This window comes from Protopterus annectens, chromosome 9.part0 (genome assembly GCF_019279795.1).
Source record: "Protopterus annectens isolate FY-2018-M chromosome 9.part0, PAN1.0, whole genome shotgun sequence".
NCBI classification, from domain to species: domain Eukaryota; kingdom Metazoa; phylum Chordata; order Ceratodontiformes; family Protopteridae; genus Protopterus; species Protopterus annectens.
The window spans coordinates 817,049,826-817,070,829 of NC_056743.1; the positions used below are offsets into that span (position 1 = coordinate 817,049,826).

The window sequence follows — 21,004 nt, forward strand, 5'->3', positions numbered from 1 at the left end:
TGCAACTAACCATAGGCAAAACTGCTATACAACTGGTAGCATGTTACAGACCACCCTCGCAATCTCAAGAACCCCACTCAGCCTTCCTGAAGACATTGGAGAATATGAATGTATAACAAAATACCATCATACTGGGAGACTTAACTACCCAAACATAGACTGGGTACATTATTCTAGCCCTAATACCCTAGCCCAAAGGTTCCTGGAATTCATAAATTCAAATGCACTGGAACAACTAGTCACCTCTCCCATTAGGGGAGATAATATACTAGACCTGATCATCACAAACATGGGGACAAAATGCTCCACACCGGAAGTATACCTCTCACTAGTGAGATCTGACCACAAACTAATCACCCTGGATATACATATCCCACCTCCACCCCCAGCACAAAAGACCACAGTGAAAAACTTCTCAAAAGCTGACTTCACTCTTCTTAAGACTGAGATGGTATCCTTTAAGCCCACTGTGCCAGTGGATACCACATCCCACAATGCCGAATCCTTCACAAATGCTTTCTATGGACATCTCCAAGAATGCATGGCTCATGCAATCCCAAACAAATCCAAGTCCCTCTCCACCAAATGTAAGCGTCCTGTCTGGTGGACCTCAGCCATAAACAAATTGTATAACAAAGAAGGAAGCTACTGCACGTCAGAGCGAAATCCCATGAAGGGAAGACATCTCTGATCAACATTAGCAGAAAACTACGTTCTCTCATAAAAAAATCCAAGGCAAACTTTGAGAGAAAAATCGCTAAGTACACTAAAGATAACCACAAAGCCTTCTTCAGCTATGTTAGAAACCTGGGCAGAAACCCTCAGATATGCTCAGAGTTGGTTCACAACAACAAAAAATACACTGAACCCACAGATATTGCTAACATTCTGGCTGACAGGTTCAGTGCAAATTTCTCCCCTCCTTCACCCCCAAAGAAGAAATACTTACCCAGCTGAATGTAATCTCCCTGTCATCTCAGATGTCCAAGTGAGAACCGCCCTAAACAAAGCAAAAAACACAGCATCAATGGGACCTGACGGTATCCAGGGGTGCGTGTTACGTGAACTCCAAGAGGAGCAAACCCACACATTAGAATGCTATATAACCTTAGCCTTACTTCGGGATATGTACCTGAACACTGGCGTACAGCAACAGTGGTCCCACTCCACAAGGGGGGTGCCTCTACAGACCCTGGAAACTACCTCCCCATAAGCTTAACTAGCCTGGTCTGCAAAGCTATGGAAAGAATCATTATGGAACTCATAAACAGAGACATAGGGGACCTACAGACACTTGACCCCACCCAGTTCGGCTTTGTAAAGGGCAGCTCCTGCCTTTTAAACCTGGTTGACTTTTTCGAAAGAGTCACCACAGCCATTGATGAGGGCAAAGCAGTCCATACAGCATACATGGACTTGGCTAAGGCCTTCGACACAATACCCCACTCAGGCATCATAGATAAGCTAAACAGCTTAAAAGTAAATCCTTATGTCACTAGATGGGTTGCAAACTGGCTAAAGGACAGAACCCATAAAGTTAAAATCGCTGGAGCAATGTCAGACTCAAAGCCAGTCACAAGTGGTGTCCCGCAGGGATCTGTCCTGGGACCCCTCTTGTTCAGCATTTATTTCTCAGATGTTAAAGCAAACATGGGAGGGCTGTGGCTGACAAAGTTCGCAGATGACTGCAAACTAGGTGCCATAGTCGATACACCAGCAGACACACACATCCTACAAAAAGGCCTCACTGAAACGGACAACTGGTGCCATAGTCACGGCCTTAAACTAAATGCCAAAAAATGTATAGTCATCCCTTTTGGAAAAAACAAAGTAATCACAAATTATCACATAGACAGCAACCCACTGAGTATGGAAAAGGTAATCAGAGACCTAAGGACCCAAGTAGACAGCGACCTCTCATTTGACACCCACGTTGCCAAAGTGGTTAGAAAAACATTCTACCTTGCACACCTCATCATGAAGGGATTCACATCCAGATCCAAGGATGTCATTGTACCCCTATATTCCTCCCTCATCAGACCCATGATTGAGTACAATGCCCCATTTGGTATGTACCTCACCCGGCATTTGCAACAGCTGGAGAGACCACAAAAGTACCTCACCAAAAGGATCAAGGGTCTCCAACATATGTCTTATTCTGCCAGACTAAAGAAACTTCAGCTCTATTCAGTAGCATACCGCCTGCTCAGAGGTGATCTCTGCCTGACGTACAAGGCCATGTCCAATCAGGATCTGATGGACATGCTCCACCTCAAAAATCCAAATCCATCAGGCCCACGAGCTAAAGACTTAAACCTTGGCACAAGTATGAATAGGACATGCTGGAGGGATAGATTCATAACCCAGAGGCTTCCCATGCTTTGGAACAGGATCCCAGTTCGTATTAGGCAGAGCCCCTCACTGACTCTCTTCAAGAGAAATCTTGATGAGTGGATGGGAGATCGTAAGTTTACCCCAGGGGTCACATATCTGTGTCACTGCTAGACAGGGGCACAGTAAACTAATTCTATTATATAAGGGGACCTTCATTGTGTCACTACTAGACAGAGGCACAGTATTCTAGATTTATTCTGTACATTTTTGTACCATTTCATGGGGTGGCAAAAGCCACATCACTATGGCTAGGCTTACAAATGCCCCAGGGCAGATAGCCTAGTACTATACTATGAAACTATGAAAGTTCTTTTCCTTAGGCACCACAAGTTATAAAGCTGCCTTTACATTATGAAAACTTGATTATGCCTTGCCTATAACTACCTTAAACTTGCATACACTACAATATCTTCTTTCTCAGCTTTTTTCTTTTTCAGCCAAATACATTGCTTGTAAACCTATATCTCAGCTGTAATCTTAGCCACTGTTATTCAAGGGTAACAGCTGCTAGTTCAGCTATTAAAAATACTTGTTAGTCTTTATGGCATCAGTGATACAAGTGTTGTACCATTTAACTAAATAATTTCATTTTGAACTATAACTGTTTACTACTATCGTCAAACAAAACCTACCTATACTTCTTGTAACTTGTAATTAATTGTTGTTTTTATTGTGGAGCTTTTCTCTCCGGGGCTCTGCTGAAAAAGGACATGTGTCCAGTCGGATTTTCCCAGTCAACAAATTTAAATAAAATAAATAAAAAATCTCCAAACCACCCTTAACAATATCATTACTGGACACTGAGCAGCATTCTTGGCTTTCACTACCTAAAGCAAACTGGTTACAGTGAACTGACATGCCTACAATGTTAATTACTATGATAATTAACTTTTCTTGCCCATAATCTTAACATCTGTAAGAAAGCAAATGCAATCTTATGATCAAACAACTTTGGCTTTGAAAAGACATTCTGTTAGATCGTAACTGAAAGTTCAGTCTTTTCTAAAGCTAGACCCGCTACCTAGAAATGCCTGCCTGATAACTTCAAAAATAGAACTAAAATGCCTCCCTTTAAGTCTCTGCTTATATAGCATCCAATCAATGCCTCTAAATAGAAGTTTTTAAATACAAGTAACTCTGCTGTGAAACCAGAGTGCTAGACTGACCTAAGCTAAACCTTTAAATTAAAGTTTGATGATATCAAAACAAAAAGTTTGGCAAAGATGTTTAACACTATGTGCTGCTAGGGCTAGACCCAGCAACAGTCCCAGGTTTCATTTTTTTTTTTTGCACCTCAGTTTCTCTACTATGTAACTGTATGCAAATCACGTAACCAGACACTGCTCCTGAGTTGCCCTTGTAAAGGGATTCTACGTCCATTGGGCTTACCATGTTAACAAATTAATTATTACTACTTTAAGATGGCTGACAAACAACAGATTTGTTTTTAATACTTTGCATTACTGCATCTAAAATAATACACTGTGTAATACCAATGTTTTTAATGGTATGGACCTCATTACACAGCCACATTTCAAACTGCATTTGTCTTGAATTACAGCTGCAATAAATGGTCCTTGAACCAACCAATTTACCCAATTATTAAATAAACAAAAATAAATACACCATTATTTATGTTTTTTTATGAAACAGTGTAACTTCTCTACTCCAGTTACTTCACTGGTATTGAGAGGCTTTCAATTTCCCTTACAGAGTCCACCACAAAAATCATGCATGCAAAACAAATGTCTGTGCAAACAGGCTTCTCAGACTATTATAGTGTAATTTGAAAGGTGGTGTTTAAGTTGTACATAAGCACATTAACTTTAATTATTTTCGGGATTTCGGACAGGTCTGGATACTTAAAGAGCAGATTTACACGAGTATTATTTGGGGGAGTTACAACACCAAGTGGAATCCAAAAGGAAAAGTCAAACAGAAACACAGTAGTAAGAAAATATTTATGCTACAAAACGATGATTCTGAACACATAAATGGCCACAACACACAGCTGAGCAACTCCCTCTCCAGAAAGCTTGCGTTTATTATAAATAAGAATAGAAATACATTTTTTGTAATAAAGCAGATGCTGTTTCCTTTCAACAACATATAGTTTCACTAGTACTGCATGTAAGGATGGGATAGTGCTCACCCTAATCCCCCAGTAAATAAAGATAATGTGAGGGTTAAAAAAATTATCTTGATAGCAATCACAACATTCTTGAAATATCAAGGAAACATCACTTTGTGCTTGATATATACCAAAATGAAATCTTTTTCACAACATTTTTATATCACTGCACAGAGGAAACAAGAGTGAACATTGTTAGGAACTGGATTTTGTTGCAAGGAGGGGAGCACCCTTTTTAAAAAACAGTTCTTTTAATTATCAAGAGTTTTAAATTAAAAAAAAAACACATGGTATGCAACACATATACCTGTGAATTCCTAGGATCGACCCGTGAGAGTCAAGGTTTTTCAAAATACATCTCAGGGCTTACAACCCCAGTCCTGAAAGCTCAAAGCCAGTAATTGTATTTTTCACTGACTCTATGGTGTTCACAGTCACTTACTGTGCGTTATGAAGCCACTGGTAGTTGCCTTGAACAAACACCATCAACATCAATGTGCAAAGCCCAAATGGAAATACTTTGTGTATTTCATCGGTGTGACATTGCCTTCAGTATTTCTTGCAGATGTGAATGCCCATGAAACTGCAAATCTATATGTGAATATTAATTAGGGGAGCCAAAACATCAAATGGAAAAGTCAAACAGAAACACAACAGTAAAACTTGTGTATACTACAAAATGATGACTGAAAATATACACATAACCACAACTCTCAGTTGAGCAACCACCTCCCAAGAAAGCCTGCATTTATTATAAATTACTTAAAAACAGAGGCACTGATTTTTTTAATAAAGCAGACACTATTTCCCTTCAACAACCTATATTTTTGCTGATACTGCATATGAGGTTAGTATAGTGCTTCCCGTAATGCCCCAGTAAATTAAATTACAGTGTAAATTAAAATATTACCATGTTAACAAACAGGAAACTCTTGAATTATTAAAAAAAGCATCACTTTGTACTGGATATATTCCAGAATGATGAACTCTTAATTTGATTTTGTATAGGAGAGCAAGCATGAAAAAAAGTGGGCATTGTTAGGAGATGGATTTTTTTTTCTGTTTTTTTTTTTTATACAGTAAGCACTACAGATCTGCTGCGTGGAGGGGGTGCAACCTTTTCGAAAAAAAATGTTCTTTTTGTTATCAAGTCTATCGTTTATTACTTTTGATTACTGGGCTAGTTCGACTGGATAAACAAGTCATTTTGGAGTGGAGGCACGGGGAGAGAAGCTCCACAAGTTTAAAATACACAGTTACGTTAAAAGATAGAGAGTGCATAAACAAACGAAAACAAGGTATGTTGATTACTATCGGTAATAAATATATACAGGCGTATCAGTAGAGTTACAATATATAGTAAACAATGGATACATGCCTCTGAATTCCCAGGGTCTAACCATGAGACTCAGCCTCAGGGATGATAACCAAAGTCCAGGATCGCTAAACTCATAGCCATTTTCTACTGACTTTACAGTCACTTACTGTATGTTATGAAAATACTGGTAGCTGCCTTCATAGCTCTCAACCTTCCATCTCCAAAATGAGGAACACTAGCCCTCATAATGTGGAACAAATGGGCAAAATGTGGAACACATACTAATGGCTTACTAACAACTAGGAAGGTCATAGGATGGTTAAAATATGCTGGGTTTACTTATAAAGAAGATCTTTTAATGAATTAATATGATTCATTTCCATCTACCATGGATTTCACTTAAATAAATTCCTAACACTGAATGTGTGACAGAGTCTTTCAATGTGGAACATTGAGGAACATGAACTTTTCAAGACCCCAAATGAGGTACGTTTCTCGTAATGAGGTACACTTGAGAGGTATGGGTCTTGTACAAACACCAATATTCTAAGCCAAAAGGAAAACACCTTGGGTAATTCACCTATGCAATACAGTCATAATTTCAAGTCAAGCAATACAAGAATTCCCACATTAGTACCACAAGCTGAAAAAATCTATTTCTAAGACCGCCATAATATTGGTTCACTGCACAGCACCACAAGGTTAGCTTGTTTGAAAGTGTCCATCTATGTCACTGTGACATATTTTACCATTAACACAAACAACATTCTGTAAGAATAAAGCAATACGTTTGACCTGCCTGCGTTCTTCGAAGTTATGAGGGTAATCTACTCCACAGTTTAAAATGAAAGCAGAAACTTTAATCAACAACTGTGATTCAGCGCGCTGAATACTAATTTTAATGCTGAACTAAATAATATAATTCATCAATAAAATTCCGGTAGTCCTCTTGCTGGCACCAATATATTTATTTATTTTGTTTAAAAACAATTTTCAGAATAATCTCTGCACCATACAAAACTTTAAACTTTTTTTCATACTACATACCACCGCATATCTTCTCCGAAAAACATAACGTAAACAGATACGTCAACCTATCCCAGCACTCCTGATAGTCAAACACAGTTAATACAAGTTTGACCCTACGCGGTTTCCGTGTAATGTTGCGCGATTTATCTGCTCAGTTGCAGTAAGCTTTGCCGGTCGGGAGAGGTAGGGAGGGAGGAGGGGGTGGCCAGAGGTCGGACTCGTGCTGATTGACTGTCTGATGGCTCCTCGGTTGTAGTAGTCTGACTTGCTGTGGAAAAGAATACTTTGACAACATTAGAAAGCAGTAACAGCAAGTCTGTACAGTGCGTGCCCATTTGGCCTTATTTTCGCCATTTGTTTTTAAGTTTTGCGCGCCGGTTTCAGGAATTCCTGCCTTTTTAACACATCAGCTTAAGCAGCGCCCCCTCCCCCTCCTCTTCGACCGCGCGCAGGAAAACGAGGAGGCAGCCGTGCGCGATCGAAGGTCTGTGGAGAGCGGCGGCAGCTGCGACGGAGTGCGTTTGCGGTCGATGAGTTCGGAGCAAGGCGGTGGCGATCTAGGTGGGGTTGTAGCGGCGGTGGTGGCGGGCGCTCTTGGTCCCCCGACAACTGACAGAGAAAGTCCTTACAGAGGAGGCGGTAGTAACGACACCTGCAGCAGCATGGTGAGTGGAGTAGGATGGCCCAGTTAAAATTGTGATGTTGCTGTTTCTTGGACGGAGAAGTTGAAGAGTGGAATTTTGGTTTTTAAGGAACCCGATGTAGTGGGCCTTTATACTGTTTGTCCTTGGAGGAAGCTGTGAGTGATTCAGGTTGTGTTATGCATTCGGGGCCTGTCATTCTCAAGAAACTGGCCGGTAGCGAAGGGGAGGAGATGCACGAGATCTATGCCACAAGGTGGTGTGGCTGAAGGGGGCAGTAACAAAGTGGATGGATCGCAGGGGTTGTACCAACAGGTTCTGTAACGTGTTGCTTTTGTTTACGCAACAGTGTTGTCAGCAATCCAGTGTGCATTGCATGGCTGCCAGTGCTACTTCATTTCGTTATGTAATTTAAAAGAATAAAGTTGCTAACTTTATCTTTCTAGCTTTCTTTAGCCTAGCCCAGGTATAAAACATTTGTACAACCGGGTGTCAGGAGTTGTATATGGTAAGTGTTGCAGTGTAATGGTAATACTGTAGTTAGACTTATTGGCACCGGCGAGTGACCGGTGTTGACAGTTGACCAATGTATATGTATGAGCGACCAGTGCTGCGTTAAGTGCATGCCAGTGTGTGATGCACACTTAATGTAATACATACAAATATGCATTTTGTGCGTTTGTTCCGATAATTAGAGATATAAACGCATAGACAAGTGTATGCATTTGATGTGTGTAATAAGATGCTCTTGGGTATAGAAGGTTTGTGTACATCTCCACGTCACGTGCGTATAACGGAGAGAAGAGTCACAAAACGTAAATGAAGTATAGACTCAATGGGATATTTAACGTGTATCACGTGTTTTGTACAATATATATTTTTTATTCTGAAGTGGAATGCACAATGATTATATCTATAACGAATATAAGGAGACAATTAGTCGAAATGGACTGCGTCGTAGACGTAAAATTTGTTTTGAAATCACTTGCATTCGTAGTTTTGGTTTACAAGCTTTCAAACCATCCGATTGTTGCCTTAATGTGCGTTGCAGGTGTTTAGCATGTTCTCAAACGTTCCGAGTTTTAATGAGAAATGCTCTATGTTCATGAATTCTCTTGAGAGATTCCTGAGGCAACATTTTTAAACACTAAGCACTGATGGTTACTGTTAACCTGATTGTGATACTTTAATCTAGATGTTGGATAAATTAGATGCTTGGATATTATTGCTATACCTGAGATGCAGGTTTCTTGGATACTATAAGGAACGGTTTGGTAGTTGTATAAGCCATGATATGAAGTTTTGTTATCTGGTTCCATAGAGAACGTTTTTTGCGTGTTTTCTCCAGGAAATTCAAGATGCGTTTCCAGTGAAGTAGAACAATTATCAATGTAGATTGTTTGATATTAATTATCTTTGTGTAGTATTTTATATAAATTGAAAAAAATAGGGTCTCACCACAAAACTTGAATTGTTTGGGAGAATAAATGTGAGACAAGTAACAAGTGCTGATTTGTTCTGTCATTAGTTATTTTTTTTTATGCTTCAGCCCATGGGCACAGAGCCCCCCCCCCCCCAAGTCCTGTTCGTTTTGTTGGTACAAAGCAGTGTTTTTTTGTACTTTCTAGTGAAGATCCTAAGTATTGGAACCACACCTGAAGGTGGCATTACTTGGTTCAAAAATAGTCTCCTTAAAGTGATGAGTTTCCAGTGGACTTTGTGCAAGTATATCTAATCTCATAAAGTGCAATTGTTGAGTCAATGTTTTGTTTAAATGAGTTTTTAATTTTGTTGTAGTTATGTGTTTAGTGCGCATATATACACAGGTAGCAGTCTTTATTTTACTTATCTTTTTAAGCACTGCTTTTTGCAGTATTTTAATTTCTCAGTTATATGTTTTCATTTTGCTGTTTTTTTAAATGGGAAGTTAAAACATTTGTGAAGTCTTAGCTTTCAAAGATATATTTTATCCATGTTGCATCAAAAAATCTCTAGCAAAGTTGGACTATAGTTGGTCGTTCATTGAGTCTATAACCCTTTAGTTTAAAGAAGGGAGAAAAAATGCACACATTCTCTCATTTGTTATCTGATTCACACTTTTCTTTTGTAGTTTTCAGTATCTTCGGCTCAGATTGTTCACTTTCTCTGTTCTGCAGCTCAAGCAACCTTTATTTCTTAAGTCTATTCTTTTAAAGTTTTTTTTTTTTTTTTGCTTGTTTTCTTAATATAGTCTGTCTTGTTTAAATGCTTGTGCCCTCTTCAGATTACCAAATAAGAATGCTATACTCAATAGTAAGACCTTGCCTCTGACTTTTTGACTTGAATAATTTTTTCTGAACTCTCTCACTTTTTCATGTGTCAACATCATTTCATTAAGATTGACTTGGTAGCAGTGTGCTGATATCAGAAATTGGTATTTCAGGATCCCTTTTCCTGGTCTGATTTTAAGTTTCACCCCCCTTTGCTGCATAATCTAGTAAGAAATCCAGTAGAATTAACCATTAAATAGGTAGTAGTTTTTTGTGACACCAGTGTATGTTAAATATCTAGTAGAGCTTGTGGCACCCCTGCAGTGACCATATTTTTAGTTGGTTTTGCTGAAATACCTTTAAAAGGTTTTGGTTGTTAAGAATACTAATTTTAAGTTACCTGCTTTGTTGAAATGGATTAATGGACTTGAAGGAAAGTGCTTTTGGATGCATTAAGGTAATGTAGACAATAATAGTAAATACGTAAGATTATTTAAATATTTTATGATAAACTTTTCAGTAATTAAGCACATTACAAATGTAAATGAGTGTAGCAAGACTATATAGAGCTGCTGATGTATTAGAAGAAACTGAGGGAATATAGTTTAATGAAGTTTCCCCAGTGTGTGGAGAATGGGGATTCCAAAGGTTATAAGGCTTGAGCAAAAGATTACAATGAGGTTAACCGCGTTTAGGGCCAGCTGGTGTGAAAGGGAAACAAAGTAATGTTAAGCAATTTGTTCTTAATGAGCATGTGCTGTGCTTGAGCTCGTTGATGGTGGAATTTGAAGCAGAGATGGTGCTTGTTTTCCCTTATGGTAGGATATAGTGATCAAATTTCAGTTAATTATATCATCTTGTTTAGGGTTTTTCGTGGTGCAGTAGTGTACCGAGGAGAAGATTATCAAAGTGCATACTCTTATGAAAGTGAGGCATATTTTTTATTTTGGGGGGGGGGTGAGAGTTTGGTCAATTTATAAGCAAATTGTAATTGAGTTAGTGTGCCAGTAGATGTTGGAAAGGTTGGGGGGTATTTAAGATGAAAACTGCTGGAGTATTTCTTCCCGGGCCTCCGCTGAAAACAGGCTTTGTGGAACCTAGTCGGACTTTCCCGGTCAACAAATGATAAATAAGTAAAAATTAAAAAAACCTTAAGTGTTTGAGTATGATCTGTGGCTCAGAAAATACTATAAATATTCTTCTGTTATTTTTTTGGTTTTGAAAAAGCTAATTGTTGCAATTGCAGGTTAGTTGTACTTGAGCTTGGTGCATATGTCGGTGAGGAAGCGATGGCTAAAGTTATCAGTTTTTGAACGAAAGAAATAAGAAACTATATGCAAGTGTTTTTTTCCTCTAGGTTTCACCTGCAACCCTACAAAATTAATAGACTAATGAGGTTTTCAGTGCCTCAGCATGAAAAGAATGCTTACCTGGTAAAGTGGGTATTCTTGCCCTACGTCTTAAGTAATGAATGTGGTGTGATCTCTGGTAGGTATAAGTATTAAATATAAAGCTAAAAGTTGTTCCTAAAATTGTTTGGTTTAAATTTCCTGTGGGTTTTTTGGTTTGGTCTTGGGGTTTTCTTTATTGTCACGAACCCCAGCCAACATCCAGCTTCTTCATGGGTTAATCTGTCACTCTGTTTTTCATCTAAATTGATGCATCATCACCACTGTGCCAGAGGGAAGAATCCTCTACCCCCAGAACGCACAGCAAGGTTGTATATTTAGTAAAATGTACACGCAGTGTAAAATGTAGATGATGGGAGGTATACAGCTTAAATAAAATTTTCTGTGGTGGTGTTGCACTGCTTTGTCATATGTGCTTACCATTTTATTCAGTTCACGTGTTACCTGAAGGTATTTGTAAAGTGGCCTTAATCCTTATTTGTAAAAATTTTTTTTTTGTTTCCCCCTTAAACTTTGTATTGAGAGAGTTTTCAGTAGTTTGTTGCAATGACTGCTTTAACATAGGTTGTGATTTGGCTTGAGATTAATTTTCGATTTTTCAAATGGTTATAGTCAGGGGCACATTTGTTCAGAGTCTGCCCAGATTTTTGTTTACTGTTGCAGCATGGTTTTCCTGGGGAACTGGTTTGCAGTTTATTGTAAATTAAGAAAAGTGTGGGTAGTGGAATACTGGAAATGGAATACCTGGTACATAAATGCTGGAACATGAGTAACACAAGTCAGTCATAAAATGCTGATTTATGAGTTGGTACATTGTACTTTTCACTTTTATTTTGTATACTGCTATGTTTTTTTTACAGAGATTATGATGGAAGATAGCTGAGTATTTACTGAATCTGTTAACACTATTTGGTGGGGTGTGGAACTTTTGGCATTTTGGTTTATAGTGGAATGCTACAGGAGTAGACTTTACATTGGGTAAGGTGATTTTGTTTGTAGGTAGTAGAAGAACTTGGATGTTTTTGACACACTGGACAGTGTAGGTGAACTGCAAGTTGACTGGACTGTAAGAGTGGTCAGATTACCGTTTAGAATCAAATTTTCTTGAATGGGTGCAGTGATGTGATGTGAAAGTAAATTAACCATAACAGTTTGAATTATCACTACTGTAGTGATCTCGGCTATATTGGTTATGTCCTGCCAAGGATATGACAGCCAGACAGCTTCCAAAGCTTCAAGTTATCTTCCACACACCTAAGCTGAGCTTCAAGGTGTCTTCCACACACTTAAACTGTCAGTCAGCTCAAGCTGAGCTCAGTAAAACGAGGTTGGGTGTCAAGCCCTAAAGATCTTTCTTGCCAACAGAGAGAGGATTAGTTTTGAAAGGATTATGCCAGGAAGAACAAAAGATAACCAGGTCCTGCACAAACATACCAAAGAGAATGGGGTGTCGGGAGCTGTTGACGCAGCAGTGATTTGTTTTGAACATCTGCTGTTTTGTAATTTTATGTGCGCAACTGTACTTTGTTCATCATATTAGTCACTGCTGTAGTAACCTTAACTATAGGGGTAGATTAATCTAGTTTATTGCACTTGGGAGGTAGAAGGAGTGAAGTAGCCCCTAGAGATTGATCCTTGCAAAGTCTGATCTGGATCTAGAGAAGGAGTTTAACTTGTAGTGCTTTGTAAAAGTATGTACGCAGGACCAAGTAGTGTCTTCTAAAATGCAGCCCTTTCCAAAAAGTTGTAGATGAAGCAAAGACCCAGGTAGAATTGGTGTAGACCCTACCACAAATAGTTTTTGATGTAGCAAGTTTAACAAAAGGTAATAGCTGCAGACAACCATTTTGAAGTAGTTTATTTTGACACTCATTGTCCTTTCTTCTTACCCTGACAAGAAGTTAACTATTGATCTGAAAGATTAGCTATTTCAAAGTAGTACCTGAATTCTCTTTGGCCATCCTAGTTATGGAGCATCTTTTCTCCATCATTTTCAGGTTCAGGAGAGAGAACTGGGAGGTGGGTAGTTTGATATAAACTCTTGATGCCACTTTAGGAACAAAAGTAGTATTGGTTTTTGAATAGACCTTGTCCCTATGGAAAATGAGGTAGGGTTGACTTGCCATAGCAGCTTGCATCTTGGATCCCTTCTTGCAGATGTCAGAGCAGCAAGTAAAACTGGTTTTCCATATTAAGAACTTCAAGTAGGACAGGTTAGCTTTAATTTGCCACCAACACTGGAAGCAACAAACAGCAAAATTACCAGCCAGTATCCAAAACACTTTATTCTTCTCTAATGTCTTGACAGAAAGCCTTTAAGGAGTAAAACATTTCCGAAAAACATCTGCTCCTTGTATACATGTACTTGTTAAACATTCCAATAAAATCATCAAAGAAAAAAATTCCAATTACATTCTAAATTTAATCCTTTCGGGGTTAAAGTATCATTCTTTAAAATGTATACAGATTCCATAAGTAATTTGTTTTTAATATCTACATTGTCATACTGAAAAACATTTTTTTTTCCCTAACACACTGCTTTTTAAACCTGCAGACCCCCCCCCCCCGTGTACCCTATTGAAATGTTCAGCTATATAACACAGTGCTTTTTTAAACCTGCAGACCCCCCCCCCCCTGCGTGTACCCTATTGAAATGTTCAGCTATATAACTTTCTTTTTATTCCTAACAGCATCTTTTATATTTCATTAACCTCACTTTAAGGGGTCACTTTCTCTCGCCAAAATAAAATCTGTTACAAGGGCATAAATGCTTTCTGTATCGCACCCTGGCCTTTTACACTGAAATTAATACCTTTTATTCTATTAAAACGTATGCATTTGTAAGCTTTGCATTTCTCACAATGTATAGTTCTGTAGTGTATTGGGGATCTTGTAAAATTCATAGGGGGAGTGACAAACTTTTCCCTAACTACAAAATCCATCCTTTCCTGGATTTGCTCAATGAAAAACTTTCAGGGATGTCACATATTCTCAGTAAAATTTTAAGTGTCCACTGTTTGGACTAAAATGACTATATGTCATGACTAAATATTCCTTTTTTTATTGTATATAGATTTAACATTATATCTATACCTTCTTCCCTTCTTAAATTTCTCATCTGTATATTCCCTTATAAACCTATCCCAGCATTTTTCCAACAATTCATTGCTATAATTTGTCTACTGTAGAATCTGCATCATTCCTACATAGTCTATACAAACGTATAAACTCTCCATATAGTATAGCTTGGAGAGTATGCGGTGGTTGGCAACTCTGTGCTTGTAAATACTGATTTCCACTTTCAAATTTTCGATGTACCGATGTTCTGTTTTTTTCCCTCACTAATATCCACCACCACATCTAAAAAAGAAACATTTTATCCTTCAAATTTTAACCGAAATCTGTTGTGTTGTAATGCCAGTGTAAATTTTCTATCCAATCTTCACCTTCACATAAAAAAATCAGGTCATCAATGAACCTATAATATCTAGAACCTGTACAATTCAATTGAAAAACAAACATCTGTTGGGGGAAAAATAAGTTCAGGTAGGCATAGTGCTTTCTTCTTTTTTTTTTTTTGTTTATGCAGAGGTATCTATAGCTACCAGTGATGTGGTAGGGTGTTGTGCCTATAGTTGGGCATGGAATAGTGGGAGAGTGTTTTTTTTTTTTTTTTTTTTTTACCAGTCTCTAGGTGTACTTGGCTTTAATGAAGGTTGATACATTTCCATCTTTGATTCTTAAACGCTCATTCTGAGGTCTGAATGTGTTGAAGGCATTACAGCCTTGCACAGCTGTGTTGCTGGCCTTGAACCATGTTTGTAACTGCACAGACCTCAATGCCTTTCAAGGTGAGGAGTGCTTCAGCGAGTGCAGTTTTGTGTTTAGACTCATAGCATTAAGCAGCAGAACATTGAGTTTGTTTCGAGTGGATTTTGGTATGTCGGAAATTCTTTTTGACATTGCCTAAAAAGGCACCACGGATTAGGTAAACCTCTTAAACAATATTCAAAAGCCTACGGGAGACTGGTGCAGACCATCTCTGGCAAAGCAGCGTGGCCTGTTGATAGTGTCTCCAAGCGGACAAATACTGGATTTCCTCTGGACTGGCACCAGAAGCTATGCCAGTTGTTTGAGTCTATCATTTTTGGTATCATCCTGGGCGAAGGTAGAATGCTGCCATAGGGCTAAGGTCATACCTGCCTTGGCACAGTCTGAGAGTGCAGTCATGACTCTCTCTCTCTCCTTATTTAAATCTTTAATCCTCTTTTAAATTTCTAGTCTCCCACCAGGGCACAAGTGCTCTTCAGCAATTGCATTCTGCTTGCTGAGCACACTCAAGCAAATCTACAGTCTGCAGCTACCATCCCAGCCATACAGTATCCGAAGGAATCAGTACTGCAAAATTAAACAAGGATATACATTTTGAGCCTCAAGATCAGGGTCTGTCCACCCAGGCATTCTACCTGTATGTGTATGAGTGTGAAGCTATAACATTAGTAGTATTTCTTAGGTAGTTCTCGGCATACTAATAAAACTGACTGTTGTAGTCTTGTGTCTCCCCCAGCTAGTGCAGTAATCCTACCTGTCCGATAGACAGTGTACATTTAATTCAGATCCTGTGACTAAATTAACCATCAAGCAGCCTTCTCCATGCTTTCTGTCTTAGTTTGCATCACTTGGAGACCCACCTGTTTGCATCTCTATACATTTCCCTTCATTTCTAATGTATCTCCCTATTCTAATATGTGCACAAACTGGCTACTAATAAGCAAGTCAGTGTGAAGACACTCCCAACCTTAATGAACTTTGCTGTCTCTTCTCTACTCTCCTTCACTTTTTACAGGTAGTTTGAATTATTACTTGCCCCCTCTGAGGCCTTCACTGATAAATTTCCACTGATTGCCTCTCTGGTTTCTTTGCATTCCACCTGGTTTACACACATTACTTGCCCCCTCTGAGGCCTCCACTGATTGCCTCTCTGGTTTCTTTGCATTCCACCTGGTTTACACCCCTTGTGCTATATCCCTCTCCCAATACTAAGTCCTGTATTAGAATCCGGCTGAGCATGGAGCCATCTTTAAATTTCCTGTCTCCCACGAGGACACAGGTGCGCTTTAGCAGTTGCATTCTGCTTGCTGGTAAGGCATTAGAACTCAAGAATTTGTTTAAAAGTTTTCATATTTGTAAAGTAATACTTTTTACTCAAGTCTTGGTGGGCTCTGCCCCACTCCATTCACTTGCTACCGCTCGGGCTCTCTCCACTCCCCTGCCCGCCCCTACCTCCACATTTATAGTAATCACATTCGCACCCACAGCTCACCCCCACCAATCACAGCTCCTCTAGTCAATTTACATTATATCACCAAGTTGCTCCACCACAAAATACTCCCAACCACATTCATTCCCCCTAGGCATTATTTACATTGCCCACACTACTCACCCATCTACATATAGTGCAGCTCTATAATTCCTATCCAGACCCCCCCCCCCCAGAACAGACTTGAGCTTTATAACCATGACTATCACATAATTTAAGTCTAGTCTGTCTTCTCATAATTCTTTATAATACCACAAGTTATCACTCTAGCAATATCCCTAAACTTAGTAGCACAACACTACATTATGCACTGTTATATACAGACACCACACATTATTATAATATATGCCCACAATTGTTCAAGAACTACATAACAGACCAATTCAAACACATATGCTCTCATTCCTATTCCAAAAAAAACACAATACTTTCTCACACTCGTCACCAAATTCCAACATCTGTATCGCCATTTTAACAGCAGGCTCACCATAAGTGGGAATATCCACCCCAACCCAGCCCAAATCCATCTTGTCCAACAGAAATGTCAGAACATACCACCACTATCTTCATCCTGGGCAAATCAACAGCAAAACCAACCATCTTTTAATGCTAAATATTATTAGAAGTATCAAAAATAAAATACCTGAACTCCAGGTCTCAATAGCACACTACTCCCCAGACATAGTTGCTTTAACAGAAACCTGGCTAAATAAAAACATAGCTAATTCAGAAGTTCTGCCTATCGGCTACAATATCATTAGACAAGACAGACCACTTCGTAAAGGGGGTGGAACTGCCTTACTGTAAAAGTCCAACTTAATTGTACATCAATTACCAAACTCCTCCCCCCAATAAGTGGGACATACTTTTCTCACAACTTCACCATAAAAAGGTCATCCCCACAATTGTGATCTATATTTCACCAGGTAATGCACCTACTAGTCTTGAAGATTTCTTATGTTGGTGATCTTCTGCATACTTGCAAGAAACCCTTATTCTGGGGGATTTCAACCTAGATTGGTTCACCTGCATATCAGAACCACCAAGTAATCCATGGCTACCAGCAGCTAGTCCAAATTCCAACTAGATGTGATAAAAAATCTAAAAGGGAATCCATCCTTGACTGGGTCCTAACATCCCCACATTGTACCCTCACGCAGGCAGTCTCCCAGACATCTTAAGTGACCACAACATAATATACCTTGTACGTAGTAGAACAAGCGTATGCAAAAGCACTAACTATATATTCACTAGAAACACAAAAATTCTCTCCTGAGGTTCTCTACTTTACTCTGCTACTGTGACTTGACCCTCCTAAAAACCCTCCCACTTGACAAGGCTGTTGGAAATTTAAACAAAACAATTCTACAACACCTAGACACTGTCGCTGCATTGCGTAAAATCAAGCTTAGAATCTTTACAAACCCCTGGCTCAGTAAAGAAATCAAACAAATCCTCAAGTCCAGAGACGCTGCCTGGCTTTACTATCAAAAAAACCCCAAAGTAACACAAAGCCTAAGTAAGTACCATGAACTGCGCAACCGTGCAAAAAATGCATTGGGTTGGACAAAATATCCTACTACATGACATTACAAACTACCAACACAACCCACAAAAAATTTGGAAAATTGTCAAGCTACTAAAACCCACCCAAAAGGCTACTACCCAAACCAACCACCCCTGACACCAGAGTTCCCGTTGAAGTGCAATTCATCTCCCATTTTGTGAACTCGGTTCTATATTCACAGGACAGTTCCTTCCTCACTATCTCCCCCCCCCCAAAACTCAAGTAACGCTAATAAAAGCTTTACCCTCAAAGCACTTTCCACCACTTCGATCAAAAGCAAGCTCTCCAAACTAAAAACCTCATCAACATCAGCCGACCTAGTCCCCAGCTATTTCTTGAAACTCACAACAGATGCTGTTGCTATCCCAATCTCCACTCTCATAAACAAATCAGTTGATGAAAACTATGTGCCCAAACTCTGGAAAATATCCTATGTTGCACCCATAAATAAAGGTGGGATCTCCACTGAACTTAATAACTACAGACCCATTGCTTTACTCTCCCCACTGGCCAAAATCCTAGAAAATTGCATCCATACCCAGGTGCTAAAATATCTCCTAGACAGCAACATCTTGTCACCTACTCAGCACGGTTTCAGACCTGCCCATAGTACCACTACAGCCCTCCTCTGCTTCACAGACACAGTAAACTAAGTCCTGCAGGTGTCAACTCTCTTTGGATATGTCCAAAGCATTTGACACAGTCTTGCACCAAATCCTGCTAAACAAACTAAACCAATATCACCTATCAAATTCCACTTTTACTTGGTTCCAAAGCTACTTAACTGACAGGGACCAAGCTGTGAAATGGGAAAATTCTCTATCTCCTTAGCTGCCCAAAGCAGAGTCCTACAGGGTTCTGTCTTAGGACTACTACTAGTCACAATCTTCACAAATGACCTCCATACCTCCACACAGCATACATCTATCATTCAGTATGCAGATGACACTACCTTAATCTGTGCTGCACAAAACATTCCCACCCTCCTGCAAACAACTCAACTAGCATTCTCTGACGTTGAAAACTACCTTACCAAAGCCCAACTTATCCTCAATCCAAAGAAAACTCTGCTTATGATTATAACCAGTTCTAACTAACACTGATAACATTCAATTCACTATACTTCACAAATGTTACTCCAATCACTCCAGTGGCCCAGGCTAAGCTATTGGGAATAACCATAGACTCCCACCTATAATTTGGTAGTCACCTCAATTTGACTATTAAAAGAAGTACATGCCAAACTGGGATCACTCTACTGTATCGAACCATTTCTTACCAACAACACAAGATCAGCCATTGCTCGCTCCCAGCTTCTATATGATGCACTATATAGTAGTTCAGTGGCAAAAAGTGGAACTCTGTCCATCCAGCATTCAAAACACATTGTCCAAAGCCTCCTTTTAAAGACCTCATCAGGCAACATCTTAAGCAAAGTTGGCAGTGCCATGATTGCTCCCCAGGCTAGTGAAAGCGGATAAGGTACACATACTAAACCTAGAGTACTTGATAATAGTTTTCAGTCTTGCTTACAAACACTGGATAATCTACAATGTATGTACTGTACCTGTGTACTATGTGTATTCTACCTATGTTCCAAATTTCAGCTGTACACCACAAATCTATTAACTACCTTTATTCTTAAATTAATTTTTTTTGTTCTCTTCACTGTAACTGTTTGTGTTGCATATCACTGTATAAACATGTCTTTTTGTAATTTGTGTGTGTAATGATCATGTCTAAATAACTGAATGTATCTGTAATTTTTCTATGTGGAGCTTTTCTCCCCGGGCCTCTGAAAAAGGGCCTTTTCGGCTCAGACACCCCCTGTGTAACAAATGTAAAATATTGTTCATGGAGGTATGTCTAAAGTCATTTACCCCAACATGGAGTGCGACAGTCATAACAGTACTTGAGTGACCTGAGTGCATGGGTGATCTGACAGATCCTGACACCTGGTAAGCAGATGACCATGATCTTCATTTTGTCCATCCTGGTGAGGGTGACATCTGTGTCTCGCTAAGGAGTCTCCTCTGACCAAGACATGAGGTTTTGAGGTGTTTTGACTTGGGGGCTTATTTGGTGAGACACTGATCTCTATATGTACATGTTGAGGTATGTGCAGATAATTTGCACTCTTATTTTTTGGTAGGCTTCTGGTGAGTACCTTTGCATATGTGGGTTTGTGTTGTATTCTGAACTTGTATGAGAGGTGAGGTGAGTGAGCTGACAACCTGTTTGTATTTTGGTATGCAAGAAGATGGTTTTCAAGTTGATGGTGTAAGTATATCTCTCAAATAACTGTATTTGTTTGACTGTGGCTACCAGTATATGAGGCAATTTACTACATTGCTTCAGGATGCTTAAGTGAATCAGACTGGCCAGAGAAATGGTGGAAAAGTGAATATTCATAATGGCAGGTTTATACCATAGTACTGTTGGGGAAGTGGGTAGGTTAGATCACTTTATGATGTAGGAATAACAGAGGGGCTTATTCTGTTGACAGTTAAGGGTGAAGTGCTGTGGTGATGCTGTTTAGTGTGCACTTGAGTTGCCTGAAGAGCAACAGGGGACTTGGGTGCGGGGGAGAGGTGTACTGACAGACGTCTGGGGAAAATGCAAGTTTCCAGGCATTTGCAGCTACTACAGGGCAGTGCTAACTCCTGTCATGTGATGGGCAACAATGCACAAAGGTGAGGTTTAAATGCAGGCAAAAATTAAACAGTTTTAAGACAAACTGCCAATGGGAAAGAAGCCCCAAATTGAGCCTTTCTCCAGCAATCCCCATCTCCGATGGGACCTGAGCTACACACTTCTGCTACAAGGGTGCAGAGAGGCCCTCTTAATGTAAGACGTCTGGTTTAGAGCACAGTGATACCAAAACGGTTTAGAAAGAGCAAATCTAGTCTGTTATATAAGGCAGTAGTACAGAATTTTAAAGTGCAG

At 39.3% G+C, this 21,004-nt stretch overlaps 1 protein-coding gene across 1 annotated transcript in view; it reads left to right on the forward strand.

Annotated features, from left to right (window-relative positions):
* Positions 1–7,036: 7,036 nt before the first annotated feature.
* Positions 7,037–21,004, forward strand: part of LARP4 (La ribonucleoprotein 4) — a gene marked incomplete in the record, with an annotated part of 1,458,174 nt that continues 1,444,206 nt past the window's right edge. Inside the window, 1 exon segment of the mRNA XM_044083476.1 lies at positions 7,037–7,537. Coding sequence (XP_043939411.1) covers positions 7,403–7,537 — 135 coding nt within the window.